The sequence below is a fragment of the Sciurus vulgaris genome (genome assembly GCF_902686455.1).
Source record: "Sciurus vulgaris genome assembly, chromosome: 11".
Taxonomy (NCBI): Eukaryota; Metazoa; Chordata; class Mammalia; order Rodentia; family Sciuridae; genus Sciurus; species Sciurus vulgaris.
In genome coordinates, this window is record NC_136472.1 from 103,236,589 (window position 1) to 103,256,762 (window position 20,174).

The window sequence follows — 20,174 nt, forward strand, 5'->3', positions numbered from 1 at the left end:
AAGATTCTACATAATTCAGGTCCTTTAATAACATTTATAACAAAATATCATCTTCAAAATGCTGCATTCTTACATGAGAATCTCAAATACTTCATGGATTACTTCAGTCACTTTTAAACACCATCTTGAATGGGGATATAGAAAGAGCCTACATCTATGAAGTCAATCAAAGTAGTGGATCAAATATTTCCTAAGCAATCTCTGCTTCCAAATTTCTCTCAGGATTTCTCCTTTAGTACTTCACCACAATTTCTCTTTTTAATTAAAAGGACAATTAATTTAGTTTTTCTCTTTTTTTTTTAAACTTGAGAATTTCTTCTCTACTAAGATATGTTCATATAAATATTCAGATCTTTTGAAGAATCACACACCAATTTCCCTGATCATAGTAGCTTTGAAGAATTCTGATATTACTCAAAGTCTGGCAGGCAGCTTCCAATTCTCCACCACAGAAAACATGGTAGTAACGATGAAACACAGAACTTGGGTCATGAGATCCTACTGGACCAAATGGCTCAACAGATTTGTCTTTACCAGGGTTTCCTTTAAGGTGCCAGGGAACCAGCACATCTTGAGAATGAAAAGTAGTCCTGTTAGTATGAATAGGCAGCTCAGAATTAGTAACTTTCCTTGAATTACATTCTTCCTCCTGAAAGTCATTAATGGAGGGCATAGAAAATGTTAAATCTTGATTGTTAACATCAGGCATTTGCTCCACAAGCTGCCCTTGAGTAGATGTATCACTGATCTCCTTCTTTCCTTGGCTAATTCTGTTTTCTTTAAGATACTTGGACTTCTGATTATTATATTCTTGTTCCATTGCCCAGACATAAATGAGTGCCTTTCCTCCAGGTCTCAAGAGCCGAACAAGTTCTTGGAGAGCTGCTACTCTACGCTCCTAAAAAAAACAAACAACAAACAAACAAAACATTGCCATTTAAGAACCTGGAGGACACAGAGAGGAAATGTAAAAATAAAACTAACTGGAGGCCTGTATGCAACTACAATGAACAGAAAAAAATCTAACAAAATGTTTTATATAAACACAAAAAGAAAAAAAGGAAGGAGCATTTTGTTCTGTGATGTCTATTAATTTTCCCTGTGACTTTCCTTAATTGACTGACAGGGACACGAGAAACCATTGGTATGTCATTCATTATAGGGCTACAAGTGGTAATATGAGGCACTTTTAGGTGAATCATTACATTCATACAATGCTATTTACAAAAATATCACCTAAGATAGATTATGGAGACTTCCACTTACAGTCTTGATGAAGTAGTTTGTATTATTCTTAATGAAATGTCTTGGGGATGGAATCCAAGCCTAAACATGAAATTCATTAAGGTTTCACATTGTCCTTATACACAAAGCTTGAAGGTAATTTTATATGATACTTTTAATGTGCCTGCATCATAACAGCAATCCATCATGTAAAGTTAGGTGTGGAGTGGCAACACCTTGGTGCCAAAAGTTTCAAGTTTTGGAGCATTTTTGATTTTTAGATTAGGGATGCTCAATCTGCACATGAAACAGCTACTTAAAGACACTAAAGATCAACTCTGGCAGGTGGACCTGAAGGGCTATAAATTCCTGGGAGAATCTGATAATTCGAAGTGTGGGAGAATAAAATATATGCAGAAAACAGAAGCCTCACTCATCTGAGGATGTAACGCTTGGAATACAGGGAAGCGAAAGCAGCTGAGAATTGGGAGACAGAAATACAGGTAAAGGAGGAACTGCTAGGAAGTGATTCCAAAAACCTATATGTAAACTTCTCTAGAAGAACTTGCCAGTTCCTATGTTGCATGAGCACAAGGTGAAGTTTCAAGAATTTGGCAGCAAAGCAGGTAGGAAATTAAAAAACTAAAAAATTTAAGTAGCCAAACAATGCTGGAGAGAAAGACAATGAAATTCACAGTCCACCAAGGGATAATGACCTTGGGATATAACCTAGGCTTTCACTTGAGACCAAGAAGGGCCATATTCCAGAAAGGGAAAGGAAAAAAAAAAAAAAAAAAAAAAGAAAAGAAAAAGATATAAATCAGCCCCAATGAAGTGTAAAACCAATCCTTTACAGAATTAAAGTGATCTGCTTATACTTATCTGCTTGTTCTAATTTAATCCTATTTGGAGGAAGATAAAAGTATCCAAATCTTGAAATACAAAATGTGCAGCATCCAATAAAAAATTATGAGGTATGTTAAAATCAATCATGATCAAATGACTGAAAATCAGAGCAAAAAAAATACCACAGAAGTAAACCCCCAAAGACTTCAAAATGACTGTGATTAATATGTTCATGAAAATAGAAAAAAGGAATTTCAGTAAAGACATAAAATATATTAAAATGTATTAAGAAGTCAGGCAAAAATTCTGCAACAGAAAAAAGCAACAGATTAACAGCAAATGAGACACATCTCAACAAAGAATTGTTGAACTAGAATTCAGACTAGAACAAATTTTCCAGATTGAAACACAGGGATGGAAAGTATAGAAAATATTGTCATATTATATGTTAAAACAGAAGAAAGCATCTTTAGCATGAGTAATTTATAGAATTAATAGAAGAAAACTTGGTGAGGATTGTTCCAGGTTGGGTCCAGGAGCTGGGAAATAATGTGAAATCAACCTAAAAATCTAAGGTGAGATCATTTTATTGTATATAATATAAAACAATAATATTTACTGAGCTCTTACTATATACAAGACACCAAGATAGGAATTTATGTATTGTTTCAGTTATTCTGACAACAACCCTATGAGATAGGCTATTGTCTTATTTTATAGATGAACAACCTAAGTATTAAGAGACCTAACTATTCAGAAGGTGAAAAGAATACAAAATGGTAGAAGTAGTTATGGTAGAGAAGATAATACTGATGTCACAATGTAAAGTGGATTAAAAATGAGATATCCTGGGATCAGGCAGGTTGGAAAATAAACTAAAGTGGTGAAGGAATGAAGTACAGGGGAGTAGAATTCATCCACTTAGACTTCGATTCCCTTATCTCATTGTCTCCAGATACTTGGACTATTAAAACAGCCTTTCCATATTCAGTCTTGCCTCCTATCATAAACCATCTTCCACAGTGCCCTAATAACAATCTCTATATGGCATATATTTGATCAAGGCACTCACAATATGTAAGCTCTTCCAATGTCTCTCAAAATCAAAATCACCACTATGGCACTCAATCAACATCATATAAATCCAAACCAACAAACTCATTAATCAGTGTTGCCTCCTCCACTTGACTATGAGCTGTATGAATGCACAGACTTGGACTTCTCCATTTGTATTCCCAGCAGCTTGCTTAATACCAGCATAAAACTGATTTTCAACAAATTAGTTTTTATTGTGGTAAAATACACATGATGTAAAACCTGCCATTTTAATCATTTTAAGTATATACAAATGAGTAATGTTAATTACACTTGTACAACAGTATAAGTGATGGCATCACTGTACATCACAACTTTTCATCAAACTGAAACTCTTCCAATTAAATAATAACTCTCCATTCTAACTTCCCCAGCCTCTGAGAATCACTGTAGTACTCTCTGTCTCTATGAACTTAACTTACCGTATGTAAGTACTTCAAAATATTTGTCCATTTCTGTCTGGCTTATTTTACTTAGCATAATGTCTTCAAGGTTCAGCTACATTGTAGCATGTATCAGAATTTCCTTCCCTCTTCAATTTGAATAATAGTCAATATTCCACTATATGTATATAGACCACATTTTGTTCACCCATTCATCCATCAATGGACATCTGTTTCCACATTTTGGATATTGTGAAAATGGCTCTATGGACATGGGTATACAAATATCATAAGCCTAAAGTTTCCATTTTTTTTGGGGGGGGGTTATATATCTAGAAGTATTATTGCTGGATCATATGATAATTCTGTATTTAATTTCTTGAGGAACTGCATGCAGTTTTCCCCAGTGGCTATACTACTCTATTTCTATCAGTGATGCAGAAGGGTTCTAATTTCTGCACATCCTTGCTAACACTAGTTACTTTCTATATTTCTAGTAACAGCTATCCTAATGTGTGTGAACTACAACTTCACTACAGTTTTGATCTGCATTTTCCTAATGATTAGTGAGTTGAGCACTTTTCTATGTGCTTATTGGCCATTTGTATATTTTACTTTAAAAATATCTATTTAAGTCCTTCATCTTCTTTTATTGGGTTGTCTGTTGCTTTGTTGTCACATTTTAGGAGTTCTGCATATATTTTAGATATTAATTCCTATCAGACACAATTTGCAAATATCGTTTCCTGTTCCATGGGATGCATCTTTACTGTGTTGATAAGTGTTGTTTGATGCACAAAAGTTTTAATTTTGACAAAGTCCAACTTCTCTGTTTTTTTCACTTGTTGCCCATGCTCTTAGAATCATAACCAAGAAATAATTGCCAAATCCAGGTCACAAAGCTTTTCTCCTGTATTTTCTTCTTAGAGTCTTATAGTTTGGGCTCTTATAGGTCTTTGATTCAACTTGATTCTTTTGCATGTGGTCAATGAATTTTAAATAAATGACAAGAGATATGGAGAGAAAGGTGAATATGACAAATCTTGAAGAAGATAAGGGAAAAAATCCAACACATACTTGTAATTGCAAAAAATTGGATACAGATATATCTGTGTATTTTACTTTCTTTCATACCTTGAAGATAGTCCTCTGTCACAGAGTAAGCTGTGGCTGAAGGAAACAAAGTGTGCCAAACATTTCTTCCAAATGAAGGGAATTTTTAAATTTACAGGCATATCTGTGCTCACAAGCGTTCCTCTGTTGCAGTAATTCTTCTAAGTGCACTGCAGACTTTTATGATAGTCCCTTTACCCTGTTTGCTGCAGCCCAGCAGAATCTCCCAGTTACCATTAAAAAATAAAGAGCTAGTGACTGAAGAGACAAATATCATAGAGGGTTTTCTGACTTATTTTGAACTCAGGTAAGGGCATAAGGTCTACTGAATCTGCCGAAGACCCACAAAGTAAGCTATATCGTTCTTGTTTAGATCAGGGGAGAAATCACTGATACTCAGGAAAAATACGCTTTTTTTTTTCCCTGTAAGTAAAATATAAAATATTAACTTATTTAAAAATTAAGAATATTTTACATTTAAAAATATCTTTACTTTTAAAATTTTTATCCATTATTTTTATTGGTGCATTATAGTCGTATAAAATGGTGGGGTTCATTTTACATATTTGTACATGTACACAATATAACAATAGATTTTGGCTAATATAAGTTCTCAGGATTTCCCCTTTCTCACTCGCCCTCCCTCCTCCTGATCACTTTCCTTTATGCTTTTATCTCCCTTTGCTTTTCATGATGTCTCCCTCCACAACTTCTTTTTCCTTTTTCCTCTCTAGCTTCCACATATATGAGAAAACATATGACCCTTGACTTTCTGAGCTTAGCTTATTTCACTTAATATAGTGTTCTCAAGTTCTATCCATTTTCCTGCAAATGACATAGTTTCACTCTTCTTTATGGAGGAATAAAACTCCACTGTGTACGTATACCGCATTTTCTTTGTCTATTCATCCATTGGTGGACACCTGGGCTGGTTACATCGTTTGGTTATTGTGAACTGTGTTGCTATAAACACAGGCATACATATATCACTATAGTATAACGACCTTCATTCTCTAAGATAAATACCAAGGAGTAGTATAGCTAGGTCATATGGTGGTTCCATTCCTACTCTTTTGAGGAACCTCCATACTGATTTCCACAAAGGTTGTATTAATTTACAATCCTACCTATAGGGTAAAAGTGAAAAATTAAAAACATTTTAAGAGTTAACATACTACCATCAGAGTTTTGAAGAACAAATAGGACAAGAGTAAAAACAGAATAGGAAGGAAAGAAGAATCACATGTTAATGACAAAAGTGTAGGTTGAGAAAGAAAAGTGGGAAAGAGAGAAGAGACTCAGAATCTAACGAGTGAATATAAACTCATGAAGGCTAGAATTAATGGCCTCAAAGTCTTTTCCAACTAACATTCTGGGACTCTGTGGATCTGAAGGAAGGCATTTAGAAATGAATGAGAGCTGAGATAGAAAACAGCTAAAATATACAGCAATAATAGCACCGAGTCCCTGATGGTTACTCTGTTTAAGTAACCAGAACTCCCATGTAACCTATCTTTGTTACACATGCTCTCTTAAAAGAAGATGGATTATGTAACAAGAAATGGAAAAAGATGAAAAGCTAAAACAGGATCTAACATCAGTAAAACTCAATGAATTTTTGCTGTCACTTACTAAAGAAATCTTGGAGAAAGAAAAACAATACTTACTGCTGTTGCAAAATGGTGAATAACAGCAATGGAGATGCAGGCATCACAAGACCCAGTGCGAAATGGAATAGCCAATGCATCACAGACAAAGGCCTGAAGCTGCCTCTCTCTACAGATGTCCACAAGGTTTGGGCTACGATCACAACCGATCTATGAGACAGAAAAAAAATTCATAATGTTTTGTTTGAATGTCATAAGAAATTAAGAGCTGTTGGTTTATTCCATACCTTAAAGCCATTAAATAGATTTCATATTTATTATCAAATGGTCTCAGACCACAATATTTCCAGTTTTTATAGTCAGCACAAAGTCAGAATATATATAATTGCTCATGGTGACATTTATTACCTTAACAAATATCAGACAACTCAAATTAATGAATAGAAACAAAATGACTTAAAAAAAAGACAGTGGTGGAAATGGGAGGTTCAGATTTGCACCTAATTGATCGCCATTCAGAATGTACATCTTTCTGTCATATTACATATAAAAATCAAAACTGTCCCCTAAACAGACATTTTAGTCTTTAGGGGAGCCACAAAGAACATGATCTCTGATTACTATACGTACTATATGGTGATAGCAGGAAGATGGGTGATTTCTTTTTCTCTGCTTATTTATACTTTTCCACATGTATTACTTTTACAAGAAAATAAAGTCCAAAAAATCCATAAAGGTAAAATTGCTTATTTAAAAATTTTTTTATTTAGTTCAGTTTTCATTTTTTCTGTTAAACATTTAACCTTATCAAGAATAAAGTGCTGAATTCAAGACTTATAAAATAATACTTAGTTAAATCTTTAAGCATAACCAACCTCATATCAAAATAATTCTTGAGGAGTTAAACCACATGCTGATCATATTTAATGAATTTGCTAAATTTCTAATAGGTATTAAGCAGCTTTTATATTCTATCTCAGAGCCGTTTTAATTTATGAAGTGGAATAAAAGGCACCAAGCTAGAGGTACAGCAATTTTCTGTGATATACTCTAGGATGGAGAAGTACTGAGGGGCTATTAATAACAGTGGCACAATTCCCAATTATTCCCTTTATCTGTTTAAGATCCATGCCTGGGGGCTGGGGTTGTGGTTCAGTGGTAGAGCACTTGCCTGGCATGTGTGAGGCCCTGGATTTGGTCCTCAGCACCACATATTAGTAAAATAAAAGTCCACTGGCAACTAAAAATTTTTTTTTAAAAATCCATGCCTGACTTACTGCTTTTATTTATTTTCACCCATATTGTATGTCACTCACCCAACAGTTACAATATCAATGTGTGCACTTGTTATACACACACACATTATATTTTTATGCTTGCTATCTTTTGTTACATTTAAATTCAGTTCACAGAATCAGAAGTTTAAATTATGCCCAATTCTGACAGCTAAACCTTACTAAGAGCCATCAGGAAGAAATTCAGCCTACCTATAAAACAAGTCCTCAGACATAGGGCTCAACAGTCACTCAGAAAAGTATTATCTGGGAACACAGATAAAAACCGAACAAGAACAGCAGCCACACAAAACAATAGGAAATTTCTCTTTCTTGTCAGGCTCTTATGTCTGCTTGCTCATAGCACTCCTTTTCACCAAGAAGAAACAGTGCAGCAAATTTTAGTAATAAAGCACCAGGTCTATTACAGATTCTCCATTGACATGGATGGAACTGACTCATGTCAAGCTCACTACTTTCATCTTTCAATTATTTTCCTGGGTTTCCCATATATTCCAGTCAAAATATCACAATTGTTTTACTTCTCTATTTCTAAATTCCTTTAAGTTTTTATACCAAGAATAAGGCCAAGTATTTGAAATTCTCCCTAATAATGTTGCCTCATGACAACAAGTTTATTTTGCAAACACCCAATATATATTCAAAGTCTCTAATAAAGCCACATATTTCTGTAGGTTAGATGGAGATCATGACAAAAAGCATGTATTAGAATTATAAGTGTATTATTTTTACCCTTCTATATATTTAGTCTTCAACAAAACATTAAGTATGCAACTCTGGAAGCCTAGGTAAACATGAAAAAAATTCACCCTACTAATCAAAGGTGCAAATTAAAATAAAATTCTATTTTTCTTCTATTAAACTATCTATTTTAGTCAGCTTTTTCACTGCTGTGATTAAATGACCCGACCAGCACAACTATAGAGGAGGAAGTTTATTTGGGGGCTCATGGTTTCAGAGGTCTTAGTGCATAGAAGGCCGGCTCCATTCCTCAGGGCTTGAGGTGAAACTGAACATCATGGTGGAAGAGTGTGGAGGAGGGAAGAGGCTCACATGTTGACCAGGAAGTAGAGAGTCTCCACTCTCCAGATACAAAATGTACACCCCATAGCCACACCCCAATTCCCACCTCCTCCAGCCACACATTATCACTTCAGTTACCACTCAGTTAATCCTTATCAGGGGATTTCACTGATTGGGTTAAGACTCTCACAACCCAATCATTTCTCCTCTGAACATTCTTGCACTGTCTCCTACATGAGCTTTTGGGGGACACCTCACATCCAAGCCATAACACTAGCAAAAATATTTAAAATATACCACAGTGATAGCAATGTGATAAAATTTTGGTGACAATATGAATTGGCTTAACCATTTAAAAAGTCATTAGTCTGTGTTAGTCAGCTTTTCATTGCTGTGACCAAAATACCTGACAAGAACAACTTATTCAAGTAGAAAGTTTTATTTTGGCTCACAGTTTCAGAGGTTCCGTCCATGGTTGGTGGGCCCAAGGTGAGGCAGAACATCATGGCAGAAATGTATGGCAGAGGAGTGCTGCTCTGCTCATGGCAGCCAAGAAGCAGAGAGAATACTCAGAAGAAGGTTCTCAGGGAGGATTTAACCTTTCAGAGTACCTCCTCTGACCATGCCCCACCTGCCCACAGTTACCACCCAGTTAGTCCGTTCCAACTTGGATGGACCAATTAGGTTACAGCTTTCATAATATAATCATCTGACCTCTGACTATTCTTGCATTAACACAGGAGTTCTGGGGATATACCTTATAGCCAAACCATAACATAATCAAACTAATTTTTAATTAAGATAAAAATCTTTACAACTTTTTTTAGTCTTCTAAAATTTATTAAAGAAATAATCCAAAATAAGAAAGCTGCTAACCAGGCTAATAGCAACTGCCTTTTTCTGAATTTCCTCAATGTATTAAAGCATATTTTTTGTATTAATACACTTAATTCTCATAGCACATTTTGGGTTAGGTAGTAGCATCACCATACATAGATGAGAAAAGTTCATCTCAAAGAAAATTTTTAAAAAGGTAAAAAAAAAAAAGTAAAAAAATAAAATAAAAAAGATAATAAGTAATTTTCTCAAAGTTGAATAATACTTATGTGGTAGGTAAAGCAAAGATTTAGAATTCTGGTTTTCTAGGAATGAAGCCACCAGATGACCCAGCTATTGCAATCCTCAGTATATATCAAAGAGATCTAAATCAGCATACTATAGGGATGTAGTAACATCAGCGTTTATAGCAGTAAAATCCATAATAGTCAGGCTATTATGGAGTCAACCTAGGTGCCCTTTTACAGAAAAAAAGGATAAAGAAAATGTGATATATGTGTGTGTATACACACACACACACACACACACACACACACACAATAGAGTTTTAGTCAGTCATAAAGAAGAATGAAACTAACATTTGCCAGTAAATAGATGAAACTGCAGACTATCAAGCTAAGTGAAATAAGCCAGACCCAAAGGTCAAAGGTCAAATGTTTTCTCTGATATGTGGAAGCCAGTCCAAAATAAGGGCGGGGGGGGGGGGAAGAAAGTGAAAAAAGAAAGGGGATTCCATCAAAATAGATGAAAAAGCAGTGGAGTACAGAAAGGGTACTGAAGGGAAGGGAGGAGGGTTAGGACACGGGAAAAATAGTGAAATGAATCTGATCTAACTTTCCTATGTAGGCGTACAAATATACAATAGTTAACCTCACCATTATGTATATCCACAAGATACTAATTTTTAAAAATTATAAATAAATAGCAGAAGTATCAGTAGTAGAGGGAAGGGTACAGGGGAAGGTAGGAGGGAAGACATATGGGAAGTAATGGGGACTAAATTAGAGCAAATTGTATTCCATGCTTTTATATTACATAAAAATGAATCCTAATGTTATGTATAACTAAAAAGAACCAATTAAAAAAACTGGTTGTTCTTACTCCAAAAATACATATTCTTCTTTCTTGTCACATTGTCAATATACACATTCATAATAGTGTTATTTATGGTACCTCGGCAATGAACACAACCAAATGTACAATAACATAGAATATAATATAGAATATTATAAAGACCAGAAACTTTGTGAAACAACATATCAAAATGAAAATATTAAGTGATATAAATGAATAATCAAATTGCATACATCCTCATTACTATGTTAAGACATTTACAGGAAAAACACTGAAAAAGATATCCATAATAATAAACTGATTTATTATGGTATTAAGATTACAGGTAAAAATATTTCATCTATTTTCTGAATGATGGTTATATATTTTTATTTCTTAAAAATATACAACAGTTTTAAAACTATTAATAAAACAGAGAAATAGGCAAATAGCAAAGTACAGAGAGAAAGAAATACTAAACTCCAGATCCATATTCTGATTTCAGCAATAACTACTTGAACAACTAAGAAAACTACTTGATATCTCAGTGCTTCTGTTTCCTTATTCTAAAATAAAAGAATAAAAATACCCAATTCTCAGGGTTTGAGAGAATCAAATTAGGCCAGGTGCGGTGGCGCTTGCCTGTAATCCCAGTGGCTTGGGAAGCTGAGGCAGGAGGATCATGAGTTCAAAGCCAGCCTCAGCAACTTAACAAGGCCCTCAGCAACTCAGTGAGACCCTGTCTTAAAAAAAAAACACACACACACACACACAAAAAAGGGCTGGGGATATGGCTCAATGGTTAATGCCCCTGAGTTCAATTCCAAATACCAGAAAAAAAAAAAAAAAGGATCAAATGAAATGATATGAACCAAATATTTCATTAACCATAAAAGTACTGTGCAAATAAATGTTATTATTACATATTGGGACAAAAATCATTGTCCAGGATAATAGATGTGAAGAGAAATCTATGTCCTAAATGTATCCTACCCTGAGTTAAGGTCTACCCATTTTGAGGTTGTCACTTCCTGAAGGTTGTAGAAGACAGCATTGTATATACTCTGGTTTCATGTAAGAAATTAAAGGTATACTCACAGGTTTGCTCCTCACCATTTATAAGCTTCTACTACTATGTGCTTACAACTGAAGAACAAAACAGACAGGATTCCTGCCATCTCAGCTTTAACCTAGTTCTCTGTCACTGCAGTTAAACTTTAAAGTCTCTTTTAGCAGATTGCCACAGAGTATGTACAATTATGAATATACAATAGTGAATCTCACCATTATGTATATCTACAAGATACTAATGCCACGGAGTATGGGATCTGGAGTCAGAAATGAGATTCTAAAACTTGACTCTTAGCATGTCATAACCTACTGAGCTTCAATTTTCCCATTGGTAAAATGGGAGACAGTAATGCCAATCTCATAGATTAGATATGTGAGAAAACACAGCACAGCACTTGGCACACAGCTGGAACTTGACATTGTTAGTTTCCATTCTCCTTTCCTTTTCTGGGATAGTCAAACAAAATAAAAACAGATATATAGAATAAGTCTATATAAATATAACTAATTCTTATTAACTCTTGACATCATTGAATGTTATGTTTGCAATCTCAATGATGTTTAGCAACTAAGAAAGTGAATATCATAAAGTAAGTATTTATCTAGGAAATAAATCTGAACCAAATATGTTGAGATCAATGCACACAATCATCATATAGTGAATGTACCAAATCAGTGTCAGGTGTGTACATCTAACCTATTTTTGGTATTGTTGCGTAGGCAATGATTTTCATGAAGGTATAAAAATCTTTACTTAATAAAATTTAATTTTCAGATCAGCTTGGGCAACATAAAATTAATTCTCAAAATAAAGTCAGTCAATAGTGTTGATGACAGAAAAGAAGAGTAACCTAAGAATCCTGAAAAAGAAATGGTGCTCATCACAAAATGGAAATTTTTAAAGAACAGAAGAGCAAGAAAAGGTGTGGTTAAGTTCTATGACAAGAACAAATTCACCACATACACTTATGAAAAGCAGTTCATAAAATTATTGTGATGAAAGACCAAGGTAGCAACACACTGATCATCCCTAACTCCAAAATTCAAAATCTAAAATGCTCCAGTATCTGAAACATTTTAAAAAATATTTTGTTTCAGTTGCAGGTAGACACAATACCTTTCTTTTACTTTTATGCGGTGCTGAGGATCAAATTCAGGGTCTCACGCTTGCTAGGTGAGTGCTCTACCATTGAGCCACAACCCCAGTCCCTATGTGAAACTTTATGAGTGCCAACATGAGGTTTATAAGTTTGGGGTTTTGGAGCATTTCCGATTTCATATTTTCAAATTAGGGGTATTCAGAATGAAAAGTCTATTAAAATATTCCAAAATCTAGAAAAATTCAATATCTGAAACATTTTTGTCCCAAGGACTTTCACTAAGGAATACTTAACCTTTATTTTAAAAAATGTCTTCTGTTAAGAAAATTATATATAATAGTGATTTTTTTTTTAGATTTCTAACCTATTCTAGTTTGAATACCTAAAATGAATGTCTCAGGTCACATTTCCTCATTTCGTAAATGTCAAAAATGAACACGTTTCATGCTTAAAAATGGCTGCTCAAACACTCAACTATCATTGCCTCAGCAGTTTAAAAAAGGCAGACTTCCCTTTTAACATACACAATTCCATTTCAGGTAAATGAAATCCTGAACTCCAATCGGACAAAAAGTTTCCATTCATTCGTTGAACCAAAACTTCATGAGCCTGCTCTGGAACTCAAAGAAATGAAGAAAGCACTGGGAAAGGGAAGACAGAACGGAATATGTGCGATCTGCTGCTAATAAAATGAATGTGGATAAAGGGGATGGGATGGATGGAGGGCAACTGTACTTCTGATTTTCCAAATATATTCCTTCTCGAATCAGGTTCAGATTTTGATTCAGTTTCCAGTTTATCAAATCATTCTCAACTGTAACAGAACAATTCTATCATTACAACTAAGTCAATATGTTGACTGCAACTGAGTTTCAGTATCACCAAATAGTGACAGATAAAACTGATCAGATAAAACCTTAGATTATCAACAAGAAAGTACAAAAGCAGAACTTTCTAAGATGTTTTTAGATAGTACCTTAAAATCAAAACACCAAAAACAATATCATGTTTATTTTGTTTTGAATTGCGACTAAAATTGTGATTTTTAACTGACACATCAAAAACCTACTTTCTCTTCAACATGAGCAAACTTACTAGACATTATTCATTATAAACTAGGATGGGGTAAAAGTAAAAGGTCTAAGCAGTTTGACACACTCCAGTAATCCAGAGATGTAGACTGCCCTTGTTCTGCTTACCTACTTCATTCTAGTCCTTCCTCCCCTAATCTTGAGAAAGGGAAACTCCAGGCCTCATAGAGCAGGTTAATATAGTATTTACAACAATGTGCTTCAGCAAGGAGAACTTCCTCCTCTGAGGAGCAGCACAGGGGGAAAAAAAAGTAGTCCAGAGAAAAAAGGAATGACAGCATCTAAAAACACTATCAAGTCGGATAGAAACAGTTTCAAATCCTGAGTTTAGCACTGTAAACTTCATCAAGTTTTTAATGCATTTGAGCCTTAGCTTATTCAACAACGAGACATTAATAAATAGTACACCTGCTTTTTTTTTCCTACTATGAGTAAAAGAACACTGGATTTGGAGTCAGAAGGTACAGGTTCAAGTTTCAGTTATATCCCCATATTATGACAGAAGGGAAGTAAGTAAAGTTCTGAAGTCTCAGTTTCCTCATTTATAAAAAATTATTAAAGTGTCTGCTTTATCTTGCTCATACTTAGGAGAATTCAAGCAAAGAAAAATTGGTTCAATAAAAATAAAACCTGTGGAGTTTAACAAGTGTGAAACAGTTTACTATTTTTTTTAACAGTTTACTATTAAGATAATTTTATTATAAAGCAAAATCTAAAGAGAAATAAAAAACCCACACCAATGACATGCCCATAAATTTCTAAGGGAATTAAAAATGAAGGCAATAATTAATTTTCATTCTGTTCATTATAACTTTTTTGCAATGGCCTAAAAACAATGTATATTATGAGAAAGAAAGATAATGATAACCACTGCAAATACAGCAAAAAGAAAGTAAGAAGCAACATTATTTACCATGTACAACTCCTTATTGATGCCAAGATACTTCCCATTTCCACACCCAATATCAGCCACTATTGAACCATTTGGCAAAGCCTTCAAAAACTCCACAATCCGTGGCCAAGGAGTATGTCTGGTGCTGCTGAAGTGCCCAGCGATCTCTTCATAAACTCGATGTACATATTCTTGCTCCAGCTGTGTGGCTTCTTTCTCACTCTTTGGAAATGAGGGAGGAGTCTCTTTCCTCTGACTGTCACAGACAGAAGAATAACCTAAAAAAAAAATAAGGCAATATACACCTTTCATTTTTATCCAAATGACTCAAGGTTATAAAGTTTTCTTAAAAGAAAATCCACATAAATTTCACAACTAGGGATAGATGGCTCTGATTTACCTGTTTAAAAAAGAAAAGTTCTTCCCTACAAGTCTAATTATATGTGTGAGGAATTTAATATAGAAAGGAGGGGGGAGTCCAATTACAATAAAACATACATACAATTTTGCATCTGCCTTAAATGCAAAAGTCTATTTGATCTTGGGATTAAGAATCTTATTCAAGAAAGCAACTTGACAGGCCTAACCTAACTAGAGAAAATTTAGCTAAATTAACAGGATTAAGGATTATTCCCTTGGCAGGTAATCTAGGGGATCCCAGGACTTAGAAGAAGAACAAGATCTGGAAGCAGTGATAATCTTGTAATAATCACAAGTATTTACTGAACACTATTTGAAGTACTTTATACATATTGTCTCAATTCCCACAGAGATATTATGACATAAGTACTAATATATCATCTACAGATGAGGAAAATGAAACACAAGGAAATTAAATAACAAGGAAATTAAATAACATTTCTAAAGTGATAAAGATAGTGAATCATATAGGCAAGAGTTGCATCTAGGAAGCCGACTCTAGAGCTGACATTCTCAATGACTACACAATGTTGCCTCTTTCCATAGAATGTATGATCAGACTCCAAGAAGAATATCACTGAGTGATGAAATGACACAGGAAATTGAAAATACAATGTCTCAAATTAATTTTGAAAATGTTCCCTCTTCTCTGTAATGTCTAATACTAATTTTAAATCTTTGCCTACTGTCTACTTTGTTATAGTTTCCCTTTGTCTTCTACCAAAGTCTACCACACATATATTTTTATGGGTAGGGTTGTATGGAATGAAGGAAGAGTAGTATTCCCAAGAAACCCTAGAGAAGACTAAAGCAATAATTAGAAATCACATGACAACAAAGAGTTTGGCTGTAGTGTTGATGGCCTCAGAAATGGACGTAAAATAAATGTATTTGCCCTACGTATAACTTAGGCCAAAACTTGAGAAATCCTAAAATGGGATGGGAATATCTAGCCCCTAATAATGAATGAAGGAAATTCTAAACAATTTAAATGAATATTTAAGAAAAGTTAGCCCCAAAAGCTTGAGGGCTCTAAATCACACATGAGAAAACAGATGGGTTATATTATTTTGGTTAAAAAAGAATTACAATTATACCATGATATATATTACAATTACCCTAAACTGGTCTTAGTAAAATGTTGTTCTCTTAGGAATTATGAACATCTAAGTCATCTAAAGAGAGTAGAAACTGTTGTCACTTAAAAATCCACAAATTTTGACCAAAAATATATAAATGATAACCTTAAGGGGAAAAAAAGCAGACTAATCATTAAGGAAATGAAAATTAAAACCACAAGATACCACCTTATACCTAGTAGAATAACTAGCATCATAAGAAAGAGTTGGCAAGGATGTAGAGAAAAGGGAACCCTTGAATCATGTTGATGAGAATGTAAATTAAGACAGTTATTGCATGATCCATCAATCTCATTAATGGGCATATATTCAAAGGAAATGAAATAAGTATATTGAAGAGATATCTGCATTACCCTGCTCACGGCAGTACTATTTATAATAGTGAATATATAAACCAGCTTAAGTGTTCATCAATGAATTAATGGATAGAAAAAATGTGGTACAATAGAATGCACTTTATTATTCTGTAATAAAGGGAAGGAAATATCATTTGCAACAACATGGATGAACTTGGAGGACATTATGTTAATTGAAACAAGTCAGGTACAGAAAGACAAAAAGATGCATGATCTCACTTATGTATAGAATATTTAAAAAACAAAAAAGTTGAACTCAGAAGCAGAGGCTAGAATGGTGGTTACTAGGGACCTGGGAATAAGGGTGGAAGGGTGTTAAGGAAATGTTTTTCAGTTACATAGGAGGAATAAGTCAAAGAAATCTATTTTACAATGTGGTGACTATATTTAATAACAATGTGCTATATTCTTAAAAATTGCTTAAAGATTAGATTTTAAGTGCTCTCATCACGAAATAATTGTGTGTGATAGAATACATATGCTAATTAGCCCAATTCAGCAATTCCACAATGTATACATTCCAAAACATTGTGTTTTGGAATATATACATTCCAAAACATTGTGTTTTGGAATACATAGAATTTTTGTTAAAATACATAGAATTTTTGTTAAAGTAAACTTGTAAACTGATCACCCAGTTAAAGCTTCTTAGCACTTCCCTTATATTTGCATAAGAAAACTAGCATCTCTCCAACTAGACTTTACCTGAGAACAGGAGCCATGTTTTTATTTTTCTATTTTGTATAATAAATATTTTAAATTAAAAATATACGCTATAAGGCCCTTAGGATACTTTTAGTAAAATAGGCAAAAAAAAATTTTTTTAAGCTTAACTACCATCAGGATTTATTAAACACAGAAGACTTCAAGGTTTCTGATAGGCTAAAGTCTTATAGACATAATGAGGAGTTTTAATTCAAAATGTTTAAGATTATAACTAAATCCAAAAGCTACTGGTAGATACTACCCATAATTGAAACCTCCAGGGATATAAAAAGGATTCTATTACTGTCATTAAAAATTCTTACTTATAAAATGAAAGAATTTTCTGTTAACTAAGTCCAAGAAAGCATGATGTTCTGAGGTAGACAATTCAAAATAGTATTCTCAAGGGCTGGGGACATAGCTCAGTTGGTAGAGAGCATGCCTTGCATGCATGATACCTGGCTTCAATCCCCAGGACCACAATAACAAAACAAAAGCAAAAACCAAAAAAAAAAAAAAAAAAAAAAAAAAAAGCAAAGCAAAATAGTATTCTCTTAACAAGTTTTTATGTAGTTGCTTTTAGTCCCTTCTTCTAGGTTTCCAAACAGACTAAGCCATAAACCAATGTTTATTTCCTATAGTAACCTATGATAGAGCAATTTGTCATCTGTAGCTTCCCTGTTGGGTTAATAAAAAATAATTCAGACACCTGACAAGCCATTTTCAACAAAAACCTATTTTTGTACAAGTGATATTTTATTGTCCTATAATTCTAACACTCTTAACTGTTATTTCAATAAATAAAGTATTTCTTGACACCCAACTCTGCTCAAAAAACTAAGTATGGGGAAAATAAAGATCATAAGATGCAGCTCCTGCCTTCAAAGAACATAAACTCTAATGAAGGTGGTACAGGAGAGTATTTTGAAAATAAATACAAGGCAGAATATAGAAAATGCCATTAGAGAAGCTAAGGAAAAGCTCTCTGAAGTACTAAGGGGAACCTTAAAGGTTTTCATACTAGATTTACTCCATTTTATAGTAGAAATAAAATTATATACTTACTACAATTACAAGGTGTGTGCCTCACTTTCCTAAACGTAAATGATGTTCGTATTCCCCTTTTGCTTAAAGTTAAGTCTCCAACATCACTGGTGATAATTCCACTTTTGTAATGTTCAGATGCTTGAATAGTATCAAATTTTCTGGGTGTGATTCTAAAAACAATAGGTAAAATAACTTTCTCAGCATTGCAATAATAAAAAACACTTTGGGTCTTTTAAAACTATTAAGGGAACAGAGCAAATCTAGAAGAATTTATTACCAATATCTATTAGATTCCCAGAATTGTTAGACACTGAGAAAAGTAAAGAAATAACTATTTAAGGAAGTTATCTTCAGGATAATAATACTGGAAGAATGTACAACTAACAAATTATCCCAGGGAAAAATAAAAAAAAAAAATAATCAACTAATAACAATATTAAAAAAAAACCAAACAAACAGATTGGCAGTTCAGGAATGTAGCTCAGTGATCAAGTGTGGGCCTAGCATGCACTAGGTTCAAGCCCCAGTATCTCTCTCCTTTTCTTTCTCTCTCTCTGTCTTTCACACACACAAATACACACACAAAAAAGCAGACGAACCAAAAGGAAACAAACAGATGGTCAATTTAAATCTAATTTCAGTAATTATATTAAATGTAAAATGACTAAAAACTCCAGTTAAAGAACAAGATTGCTAAAAAAAAAAGAACAAGATTGCTGACTTGGACTTAAAAAAATTAAATACAACTAAATGATGATTATAAAAACACCTTAAATATAAGCATAGAGACTGATAGAAAACAAAAAATACATATACAATATATAAAAATGAATATTTTGCATATACCAAACAAAACCAAAAGAAAAGCAATTTAGCTATACTAATCAGACAAAGCAGATCTTAAAGCAATTTACTGAAGATAAAAGGGGCATTTCATAATAACTGTCAATTCAACACAAAAATATTAAAATCCTATATTTTTATAACAATCTCAAAACATGAAACAAAAGTTTTAAAAAATTAACAGGAGAAATAAACATGATTATATTGGAGTTTTTGATACATTCTTCTCAGCAACTGAAATCTAGTTTAGAGACAGATTTAAACATTAGGAAACAATAGATAATAGAACAAAACGTGAATGATTAACTCTTAAATTGCATAATATAAATACAATAAGTAAAATAAAAATTGAAAAATAAAAAGAGAGAGGTACAACTTATTATAGACTATAAGAACGTTTAAAGAGGATCCTTGGAGTAAGGTCACATTTTTGAATGGGAAAAAGAGATCAACAAGTAGGAAATTAAACTCTTTAAAGCTAACTTATAGTGAAATGCACAGATAAATGTACTGTTGAATGGGCTTTGATAAATGTATATGTCATGACAAATGTAATCAATACGCAATCGAGTATATTTCCATCACTCAAGGAGATTCCCTTTTGCTCCCTTCCCCCACCTTTAAGCAATCACTGTTCTGATTTCTATCAATAGGTTTACCTGTTCTTGAATTTCATAAACAGCATCTGTTCATTTAACATAATTTTGAGATTCATCCATGTTATGATGTGTATCGGTACCTTGTGACCTTGTTATTGCTGAGCAATATTCTACTATAAGAACATAACACGATTTATTCAAAATCTCCTGTTGTACATTTTGGTGTTCCCGGTTTGGGATCCTTAAAAAGAAAGCTTTTATAAATATTTGTATCCACATCATTTTTAGGTATATATTTTCATTATTCTTAGCTAACTACCTAGGAATGAAATTGGTAAGTCACAGGGTAAGAAATTGCCAATTTTCCTAGGTGATCGTAAAACTATACACTTCAATGAGCAACGAATGCTTTATAGTTGCTTGACATTCTCACCA

General features: G+C 33.5%; 1 protein-coding gene across 2 annotated transcripts in view; it reads right to left on the bottom strand.

Moving 5' to 3' along the window:
- Positions 1-216: 216 nt before the first annotated feature.
- The window catches only part of ALKBH8 (alkB homolog 8, tRNA methyltransferase), a 53,823-nt gene continuing 33,865 nt past the window's right edge, over positions 217-20,174 (bottom strand). For both annotated transcript variants that reach the window (XM_079101614.1, XM_079101615.1), the window contains exons 9-12: positions 18,316-18,467; positions 14,652-14,908; positions 6,329-6,478; positions 217-898 (exon numbers count right to left, since the gene is read on the bottom strand). In XM_079101614.1, the coding sequence (XP_078957740.1) occupies positions 347-898; positions 6,329-6,478; positions 14,652-14,908; positions 18,316-18,467 (1,111 nt within the window). In that variant the 3' untranslated portion in view covers positions 217-346. The remainder of the gene's footprint in view (positions 899-6,328; positions 6,479-14,651; positions 14,909-18,315; positions 18,468-20,174) is intronic.